Raw genomic sequence first — 10,654 nt, 5'->3', positions numbered from 1 at the left:
ACAGCCTGAACCTAGCAGAGGACACGACACTGCATCTAGAGAGGATGGACAAGGGTACTTGTCTGAAGTCTGAGCAAAGGCAAAGGCGAAGAGGCAGGAAAGCACAGGGTGGGTGTCAGGATTACCAGTCACCCTGTAAGCATGTGTATTGCTCGCTATTTTCTATTGCAATCATCTCCCTTTCCTCCTTTTACTTGGGAAAAGGATACAGCTTGACCAAGGTGCCTCTGGGGCAATATCTGGGCTGTGTAACCAGGTTTCACAAAGCCCAACTCTCTTTCCTTCTCCAAGACTGAGTGGGCAACCAGCACCGTCCATCCAGGCAGCCACCTTCCAAGGTGGGCTGGCCAAGCCCCCAAGGGTCCCACAGGGCAACTGAGTCCACGAGCCACCACGGGCCTCATGGGCACATGGTGCTTCCCTGCTGGTGATGGATTTGAATGGGCTTCATGGTCTCAGGACTCCTCTGTCCCTTGGGCACATTCTTTCTCCCAGCTGTGCTCTCTTGTCCTCCCAGTGGGCCCTGCTTCCCCCTCGGTGTCCAATCAGAGCAGTGAGCAGGGAGTCACTGAGGTCAAATCAGAAGGGATGTCCTCAAGTCTCTGCGAGCCAAGAGAAGTTTCCTTGTGTGGTTGAGGTCAGGGAAGGCTTCTCAAGTTGGAAGACAGGTCAAACAGAGGCATCAGGTGCAGAGATGGGAGGAGAGCTGGAGGCTCTGAGTGGCTTGTGGTTGGGGTGGATGGGGCACTCTGACACCTGAGAACCACAGGGCTGGGGTGTGGACAATGATGAAGATCAATATCCAGACCGTGGTGCCCCTGCCTCAAGGCAGCTGGTCAGTGGCCACATCAGTGGCTGGCAGGAGCCCTAGATGATGGTGTGAGGGTGGACAGTAGTTAGGGAAGAGCCTGGAACACAAAGAAGTTGACCTCTGGGGCTTGTGGCTTCACTGAGACAAAAGGAGATGGGGGGAGGAGCTGGGCAGGAGTGGAGGGAGGTCAGAGGGGATGTAGACACTGTGTACTCCTTCCCTCTTGGAGGGCACAACCCACCTGAGCAAGCCTTACTGTGACACTTTCCATGTGCCCCAGAGAGGCCGAGGTATTAAGAGAGCTGGAGAAACCATTTCTTCACCTTGCACAGGGGCCTCCCTGCCCACTGCCCAGAAAACCAATGAGGCAACAGCAAGGACTGTGGCAAGACCAGCTCACACCCTGGGAAGAGGGCAAGGATGGGGCATTCAGAAAGACTCTTGGTTTATCCTTTGTATCAGGTCCAGACTGAGCATGTTCCGTGGGCTGGGAGGAGGCTGACTGGGGACCATGGAGACCCAGAGGGCCAGCCTCTCCCTGGGGCGCTGGTCGCTGTGGCTGCTGCTGCTGGGACTAGTGCTGCCCTCGGCCAGCGCCCAGGCCCTCAGCTACAGGGAGGCCATGCTTCGTGCTGTGGATCAGCTCAATGAGCGGTCCTCAGAAGCTCATCTCTACCGCCTCCTGGAGCTAGACCCGCCTCCCTAGGACATGAGCTGGGGAGGGGACCGGGGACGAGCCTTTCTCCTGCCTGCTTTGGCCACACTGTTGCCCCTTCACTCTGGCTGTACCTCCTGTCAGGAAGGCACTTTTCCCTCTAGGTGGGTTCCCACCTCTTCCAGGAAACCTTCCCAGACCTGGGTCATCTCCCAGCACCAGGCTTCCTGTCTTAGCATCTCTGCTGTGGGAATAGGCACCCTGCACACCTGGCTCAGGTTCCCTGGACTTCTGGGAGCTCCAGGGATGGGGGGGTCACAGGCTCTGTGAGGTGACTTCCCTGCCAATGTCCTCTCTGCACCTCGGTGTCTCTCTGCCAGGAGGAGCTCTGTCAGCCTGGAGGCTCCAGTGACAAGGGCTCTCCCTGCAGGCGGCCCTGACCTCCCTCAGCCCCTGTGAGGGGAGGCGCTGCCATCAGCGCTGCTGTGAGGGCCGCTCCTGCTCTCTGTGTGCCCGTGAGGCCGGGCACGGGCTCTGTCCCCTCCCCTGTGCTCCCAGCACCAAGCCCAGGGCCGGACACACAGTGGGCTGGAGAGGCTGCCGTCTGGGTTGGGGGCAGGGAGACAGATCAGAGAAGGAAACATGAGTGAACCTAGTTTCCCCACTTTGACTGTTGACCAGGTGGAGGACCTGGGAGCTCGAAAGCCTGTGAACTTCAGGGTGAAGGAGACCGTGTGCCCCAGGTCGAACCTGCAGCCCCCAGAGCAGTGTGACTTCAAGGAAAATGGGGTGAGCCTGGGGACTGAGACTGAGGGCTGGGAATAATGCTTCTCAGTGCGAGCTGAACAGGGAAATCGGGAAGGTTTCCAGCATCTAGAGGGTGAGGTGAGCCTGGGAGATTATGGCCCGGGGGTTCCAGTTTGACCTTGAGCTACCCTTCCAGCTGGTGAAACAGTGTGTGGGGACACTCAGCCTGTACCGGTCTGATGACCCATTCGGTCTAAACTGTAATGAGGTGAGTGGCCCTTTCTGTGTTATGCAGATGCTAACAAGGTGGGTTGTGGAACATGCTTAGGACCGATGACCCGCTGCCCCATCCAGGGCAGAGAAAGGCCCTCCTACCCGGGCCCCTCCCTCCCCCGAGCCCCAGGTCTCCAGCCCTGGCTCTGCATCCCTTAGAGCAGTGTTTCTGTAATGCAGTCCCCACCCCGGAACTGACATGAGACAGGTTCTCAGGTCCCACTGAGCTTCTGAATCAGACTCTGGGGTGGCGTCTAGCCACTATATTTTCACAAGGCCTCTAGGGAATTCTGACTGGGCTGAAGTTGAGAGGCATTGACTCAAGTAAGTAATGATCTTTCATCCCCTGCTCTAATCCAGCTTTGCTAGGATGGGCTTGTGGCCCTGCGAAGCCCCATGTTGTCTGTGGACCTCAGTTTCTCCACAAGTCTCTGTATATAGGGATTCAATCATATGCTTCAAAGATAACAGCCAGAGGGTGAACAGGGCCCAACACTCGTGGTGTCCCAGTTAGAGGGCTGTTCAGGTGTGAAGTGAGGGATCTTGTCTTGACCCTTGCCCAGTCCCACAACAAATCTGTTTTGTCATGGTTTACAGCTTCAGAGTGTCAGGAGACTTCATCCCCAGCATCAACGTTTCCCAAGGGAAAGGCCATGGCCAAAGCCATTGTCATTACCACTGCCAAGGCCAGGGCCAAGGCCATGGCCAAAACCCCTGTGATAATCATTGTGAAGGCCAAGGTCAAGTTTAGCGCTGTGGCCAAGACCAATGCCAAGTCCACGTCCATTCCTGTTGACGTCTCTCATTCCAAGGTGTCCTTGAAAATGGTGAAGGATTGGCTGCCATCACACCCATTAAAGAATTTTGGTGAATCCTGAGTCCACAGAAGAGTCCTAATGTTCTGATTTGTTTTGGCTTAGACTGCTGGATGGTGAAAAATAAATTCTTGTGAAAACAACTTCCTCCAGGCTTCAATTTCTACTTTCTCACCTCTTCCCACTTATTGAGACTGAGTCCTTAACTCTCAGAGGGCTACTCTGTGTGTGTGCCTCTGTGTGTGTGTGTCTATGTATGTGTGTGTCTATGTTTCTGTGTGTGTCTGTGTGTTTGTCTATGTGTGTGTGTGCGTATGTATGTGTGAACACAGAGAAGCGTGAGGCTCCTGTTCCTTCCAGGAGGGCACGAGGCAGGCAGCAGCCCCAGGAGCTCCAGGACAGCGTCCTCACCCTCGGGTCCCTCCCAAGCCCTTCACCCACCCCTGCCCTCCTCCTCCAACACCCAGTAGGACGGAAGGAGACCTGCCGTGGGTGCAGAGCTAGTGGGGCTGCTGCTCCTGCTCACGTGGAGCTGACAGTCCACGAGGGGCCAGGAGCATCACCTTGTTAAACACTCACAGAGATGAAGTTCAGTCTCAGGGATAAGCCTGCAGGTGCAATGCCCAGGACGTACCTCTTGCCCTCGACAATCTGAATTCTGAAATAGCCCATCCCTCCTGGCTTTTCTGTGGCATTTAGACTCAATACTGTTTCTTCAGCTGGGTCTCAGATGTCAGGGGTGGGTTTGTGCTTAGCGATCACATAGTATAAAAATGTGTACCATTAAAAAGAAGTATCCTGCTCATCAGGGTGAAGATTTCTCCATGAGGGCGTGAGAGACAGAGTGACACAGAGATTCCATGTCTATTTGCCTGTGTGCTTCAGACACTGTCCGTGTCCTGCCCACTCCCCATTCTCTAGCTGACCTTTGCTCTGAGGCAGACAGGAAGCACTAGGGAGTTTGTATCAGGGAGCAGCTTCAACTAAACACTGGGGGAACTTGCTGTAAAAACATCTCCTCTTCCTCACTCCCTCGGGGTCCCACCTCCAGATGTATCACACATCTGCCTGAAGTCCCCAGCTGGGTTGAGCTCCTGTCATCCAATTTACTGCCTGTTTATTGACATGTCTTCTTCTCACTCATCCTGCCCTGACTCCTCTGTCTACACTTTGCTGGCTTTTTCTGGAATTACCTCGCAAACAAACTCCTTCCTCTAAAGGCTTGCCTTAAGTCCCCTTCTGGGCCACTGTGAACCAAGACATAGTCCCCTGTCTGAGAGGGACAGAGGGTAGGATCTCACAGAGCATTTACTGTTACCTGTCAGGCTTGTCTCCTCTTGGTGAGCAGGTGGGTTGATTGCAGACAGGTTAGAGGAAGCCTGTGTGTCCTCTTGGGGGAAGGCAACGGCACCCCATTCAAGTACTCTTGCCTGGAAAATCCCATGGACGGAGAAGCCTGGTGGGCTGCAGTCCATGGGGTTGCTAAGAGTCGGACACGACTGAGCGACTTCACTTTCACTTTTCACTTTAATGCATTGGAGAAGGAAATGGCAACCCACTCCAGTGCTCTTACCTGGAGAATCCCAGGGACGGCAGGGCCTGGTGGGCTGCCATCTATGGGGTCGAATAGAGTCGGACACGACTGAAGTGACTTAGCAGCAGCAGCAGCAGCAGTGCGTCTTCTCTACATCGTCATATGCTGTGGGGGGAAGCCGTACTGAGGGAACTCAGAGCTGTGTTGTGTCTGTGCCCGAGGATCCAGGCTTGGTAGAGTCAAGTGTGAAATGGTCAGTTTTGTTTTGTTTTTTGAGCTGGCTGTTACACTCTTGGTAGCTTGAAATCAGCCACGGTGCAAATATTTACACCATGGAAACTGGCAGATGGTCCACATTAGGCCCGTCACCGCTGGCACATCCCAGCCCCACCGGAGAGAGGGACCACTCATCAGGATGACATGACATCTGTGCAGGTCACCTCTGTTTTCAGTCGTTCCTCATGATTGCCCATATTGCTCCCATGGCCTCCCACCTGTAGCCTCGGGCCAGTCTCGTCCTTTCATATTCTACATTGGCATTTACCTGACGTTCCTTGCTGCGGAGGAGGCTCCCAGCATGTACAGGTAACCACTGATAGCAGAAAGGGGTGGATGCTTACATTGGTTCCATCTGAATCCTAGAGCTGGGAGCTGAAGTGGCCCCTGGCAGGGAGGTCTGCAGGCCTACTTAGCGCCTTCTAAGGGGATTGGCTTCTGAGTGTCTGCTCTTCGATCCCTGGACCTCTTACTCCCTGAGAGAACAAATATCAGGTCCTTCCATTAATGGCTTTGAGCATCAGGCCAGGGCAGTGGCCCCGAGAGGGGGGAGGAGCCTCTCTAGAGGCTGAGAGAGTGTGGGGCTGCCTGGGATGAGGTACTGAAGACAAAATAAGGCAGGTTGGTGCCCTGACAGGCTGGACCATGCGGGCGTGGGTTGTGACAGCACGGTACCGGGCTGTTCGGTGCCTGGGGGTAGGTACGAGATGTGTGTGTGGGGAGATGACAGTTCAGTTTTGACCCCTTTGGTTGGAGTGGGGCAGAGGGATGCTGGTCTCTGGGTGGGGCGCTGGGCAGTAGGCATTGTTAGTGTCCTGCTCAATCCTGTCAATGGGCGGCCGCCCCGAGGACCCTCAGCTGTTGGGACTGTGGGAGGTAGATGGTAATGGCTCTCAGGTCCCTTCACAGCTGCCTTCATAGCTTCCCCCTCCCCAGGAGACAGCTGGGATACTCTGTCTCCTCTGCACTTGGCCTGTGTAAGTGACTGCCTGTGAAGGGACATGAGAGCCCAGCTCCCTCCTCAGTGAGTCATAAAGCAGGAGTGCAACGCCAGTTTCAGGGCTTTTTGGGTGAGATTTAAGCTCGTCCCAGGGTAGAGCGCCTCCCTGAGGGAGGGTTCGGGTCACCCTGCTGAGTCTGCCATTTCCTAGTGAGGGGGGTCCTTGATTGAATGGTTTACCTGTGGGTCTCATTTTCCTCATCAACTGACCTACACAGAGAGCTGGTGGGTGTTCCCAGAGGTCTGGGGGCACTGTTTGGGACTGGATTCTGGTTCTTGCCCCAGAGTCTCATGGACAGGAAAGATGGCTGGGAGGAGCAAAGGAGGGGGCAATGCAGGATCAGGGCTCCTACTAGAGTTTGTTGGGGTGAAACGTGCACGCGGGTGTCTCAAGGTTCAGATGCGGAGTGGGGACATGCTGGCTGGAGACAAGGGCTGTGCTGTCTTTCCTGAGAAGACCTCAGCCCTAACAGGCTGTGAGGACTAAGCCAGAAAAGCTGGTTGCTCAGGGCATGGAAGACATGCTCCTCACCATGAGAGGTGCCATCAAGGACCACACTGAGGACCCTACACAGAATTAGGGAGGATGGGGGAGGGGACTTCAGTCTGAAGTGTGAGCCAATGCAAAGGCCCAGAGGCAAGATAGCACAGGGAGGGTTTCAGGCTTACCTAATAGCCAGTAACCATGTGTATTGCTAGTAATTTTCTATTGTAATCACCTCGCTTTCCTTCTTTGACTTGGGAAAAGGATACAGCTTGACCAAGAGGCCACTGGGGCAAGACCTGGGCTGTGTAACCAGGTTGCACCAAGGCCCACCTGTCCTTCTCTCTCCAAGGCTGATGTGTAACCAGCACCTTCCATCCAGCTGCCACTTCCGAGGGGCCCCAGCCAACTGCCCAGAGTCCCAAAGGTCAACACATGCCAAGAGCTACCCCTGGCCTCCAGTCACATGGCTATCCCAAGGCAAGCCTTATTAGAATGAGCTTCATGGTCCCTGAGCCCCTCTAACACTTGGCTGCTTATAGCTCCCATCTGTGCTCTCTCTACCACCCAGCACCAGCCCTCAAGCCTGGTGTCTCACCCACACGACTGGACATGGAGTCAAATGAGAAGAAACTTTCTCAGGGCTGTGAGAGCCAAGAGGAGGAGATTCTGAGTGTTCTTAGAGATCAGGGATGCCTTTCCAAGGAGGAAGGCCAGGGCAAGCAGAGGGACCAGAGGCACAGTTGGGAGATGAGCTGGAGGCTCCGACGGGCCCGAGTGATCGGGGTGGCCTGGGACCCAATACCTGAGGCCTGTAGGGTGGGGAGTGAGGACAGTAAAGAGACCCAAGCATCCAGACCCTAATGCCCCTGGCTCAAGGAGGTGGGTGAAATACCCAAATCAGTGATTTGCAGAAGCCCCCTAGACAATGGTATGGAGGGTGGACAGTGGTCAGGGAAGAGCCAGGAACACAGAGGAGGACTTTGGGCATTCTGGCTCCCCGTTGGAGGAGAGAAGATGGGGTAGGACCAGGGAAGGAGTGGTACGAGGTCTAGGAGTGTCCTCAGGAAGAAGGAGCAGGTAGGGCTCCCAGGCTTCCAGCTCAGGGTCCTGCGGCAGCACCCAGCCAACAGCTCAGTGCGGACAACCAGGGTGTTCATGGGAGTCTTGAACCCAGAGCCATGTGTGCACGAGAACTCGTGTCTTGAAAAGGGAAGGGACAGCCCCTGGAACATGTGAGAACTGAGAGGAGAAGCAGCCCGGATGCACCCGAGCCAGCCCTGCCTCCTAAGAGGAGACTCCCTGGAGGAGACTCAGCAGAACCCACAGAGGAGGGGACCCAGGAGAGAAGCGACAGGGGAGAATCAGTGTTTGGAGGACAGATGGACTCTGCAGCCTGTGAAGATAAAGATAAGGCTTTAGTGCGGCCCCTGTACTTAGGGAGGGCTGTCCAGCCTGCGATGGCCTGAGGGTGAAATAGAGCAAAGAAGCGTGCAGATGACCATTTCTCAGGGCAGATGAGAGGCAGCCAAAGCAATAGGCCAGGTTTGGTAGGTTCTGGGGCCAGGACATTTTTAGACTGAGAAGAGCAATGCAGAGGAATCCAGGAGAGGAGACAAATGGAGCTCACTGTATGAGGGCTGGACACAGAGACGATGGTGTGGCCCTGTGTCTACCTAGGGACTGGCTGGTGTGTACATCTTGAGATGTAGTACTGTCATCCACTCACCAAATGTCAAGTGACCCTCTACTGGGTTCCAGGCAGTGCCAAGAGGTGGAGGCTGACTGCTGAATACACTCCTTTACCCTGGATCCTCAGGAGCCCATGGTGTGGACTCAGAGGGGATGTAGACAGTGCCTGGTCCCTCCCTCTCCTCAAGGACTCAACCCCTTTGAGCAACCGTGCCTGTGACACTTCCCATGGACCCCAGGAGAGGCCGAGATATTGTCAGGGAGATGGAGAAACCCTTTCGTCACCTTGCACAGGGGCCTCCCTGACCACTGCCCAGAAATCCAATGAAGCAACAGCAAAGCCTGAGTCAAGTCCACCTCGCACCTGGGAGGAGGCCAGGGATGGGGCGGGTCAGGTTGAGTCTTTGCATCAGGCCCAGGCTGAGCATAAAAGGAGGGTCCCTCAGGTGGGAGGAGGCAGACTGGGCACCATGGAGACCCCGAGGGCCAGCCTCTCCCTGGGACGGTGGTCACTGTGGCTGCTGCTGCTGGGACTAGCGCTGCCCTCGGCCAGCGCCCAGGCCCTCAGCTACAGGGAGGCCGTGCTTCGTGCTGTGGATCAGCTCAATGAGCAATCCTCAGAACCTAACATTTACCGTCTTCTCGAGCTGGACCAGCCTCCTCAGGATGTAAGTCAGGGAGGGGGCTGGGGAAGGGACCCTCTGGGTGGAGGAGCAGAGACACAGAGCAGAGAAGGAAGCCTGAGCCCAAGCCCAGTCTCCCCACTCTGATCCTCGAGCAGGATGAAGACCCAGACAGCCCGAAGCGGGTGAGCTTCAGGGTGAAGGAGACCGTGTGCTCCAGGACCACCCAGCAGCCCCCCGAGCAGTGTGACTTCAAGGAGAATGGGGTGAGCCTGGGGGCTGGGGGCACAGGAGGCTGCTTCCCAGATTGCTGAACAGGGGGCTTCGAGCAAGGTTCCCAGCCCCTGGTGTGAGGCTGGGAGCTTATGGCCTGGGGGTGGGTGGTTCCACTTTGACCTTGAGCCTCCCCTTCCAGCTGCTGAAACGCTGTGAGGGGACAGTCACCCTGGACCAGGTCAGGGGTAACTTCGACATCACCTGTAATAATGTAAGTGGCCCCTTCTGTACTGTGGGAACTGCTGTGCCGGTGGGTTGTGGAACTTCCTTTGGACCAATGACCCACTGCCCCATCCAGGGCAGAGAAAGACTCTCCTACCCTGCCCCCTCCCTCCCCGAGCCCCAGATCTCCCGTCCTGGCTGTGTGTCCCTTAGAGCAGTGGTTCTCTCCTGGGGTCCCCACCCAGAGAACTTGTCAGAAAGGCAGATTCTCAGCCCCACTCAGGCCACCTGAGTTGGACTCTGGGGTGGGGTCTGACCATTTGTCTTTTCCCAGGACTTCCAGGGATTCTGACTGTGCTAAAGTTTTGAGAGTCACGAGCCCTCAACCTTTGCTCTCTTCCAGCTTTGCTGGGATGGGCTTGTGACTCTGGGAAGCCCTTGTCTTCCTTTAGTCTCTTCATCTATTTCTGAGTGTGGGGATTCCACCTCATGCTCCAAATATCACAGCCAGAGGTGAACTTGTGCCTGAGGATCCTGGTGTGACCCTGAAACAGGAAGGGCCAGGTGGGGAGGGATCTTGGGTTGATGGTGATGCCGTACCAACAAGCAACCTGTGTTTTTCTTGTTTCACAGCACCGGAGCATCAGGATTACAAAGCAGCCATGGGCACCACCACAGGCAGCCCGATTATGTCGCATTGTAGTGATAAGGGTTTGCAGATAATCAGCTCTTGTAGATTTCTGTCATAAGCCAGCAGAGTCCTAAGGGTTTTCTTACTCTGCCTCAAGCTACTGGATCTGAAAAATAAATTCTTGTGACATGATATCCTCCAGGTCTCAATTTCATTGTCTCCATTCATCACAGTTATCAAGAAAGAATCTTGAACTATTTCATGTCTCGTGTGTGTGTGTACCCGTGTGTGTGTGTGTCTATGTGTCTGTGTGTGTGTCCATGAGTGTATGTGTGTGTGAGATCACTCCTGTGAACACAGAGAAGGGTGAGGGCCCTGTTCCTTCCACGCGGGAGGCAGTAGCCTCAGGAGCTCCAGGACAGCGTCTCCATCCTTGGGCGCCTCCCGAACACTTCACCCGCCCCACTCTGCCCTCCTCCTCCAACACCCAGTAGGACCTAAGGAGACCTGCTGTGTGTGCAGTGCTGGTGGGAATGCTGCTCCTGCTCGCATGGAGCTGACAGTCCACGAGGGGCCAGGCTTCCCACCTTGTTAAACACTCACAGAGACTGTTCTGGGCATTGCACCTGCAGGCTCAGCCCTGAGACTGAACTGCGTCTCTGTGAGTGACACACA

At 55.4% G+C, this 10,654-nt stretch overlaps 1 protein-coding gene and 1 pseudogene across 1 annotated transcript; both read left to right on the top strand.

The window, feature by feature from the left end:
- Positions 1-436: 436 nt before the first annotated feature.
- LOC524080 (cathelicidin-3-like) lies at positions 437-2,695 on the top strand (annotated as a pseudogene).
- A 6,045-nt stretch (positions 2,696-8,740) lies between these two features.
- Positions 8,741-10,173, top strand: CATHL1 (cathelicidin 1). The gene is made up of 4 exons (NM_174825.2): positions 8,741-8,955; positions 9,069-9,176; positions 9,326-9,397; positions 9,982-10,173. The coding sequence occupies exons 1-4, from the start codon at positions 8,758-8,760 to the stop codon at positions 10,069-10,071; spliced, it is 468 nt and encodes a 155-aa protein (NP_777250.2). The 5' UTR covers positions 8,741-8,757; the 3' UTR covers positions 10,072-10,173.
- The last annotated feature ends 481 nt before the right edge of the window (positions 10,174-10,654 follow it).

Source organism: Bos taurus, chromosome 22 (genome assembly GCF_002263795.3).
Source record: "Bos taurus isolate L1 Dominette 01449 registration number 42190680 breed Hereford chromosome 22, ARS-UCD2.0, whole genome shotgun sequence".
Lineage (NCBI taxonomy): Eukaryota > Metazoa > Chordata > Mammalia > Artiodactyla > Bovidae > Bos > Bos taurus.
This window is presented reverse-complemented; position numbering and strand designations above follow the sequence as displayed.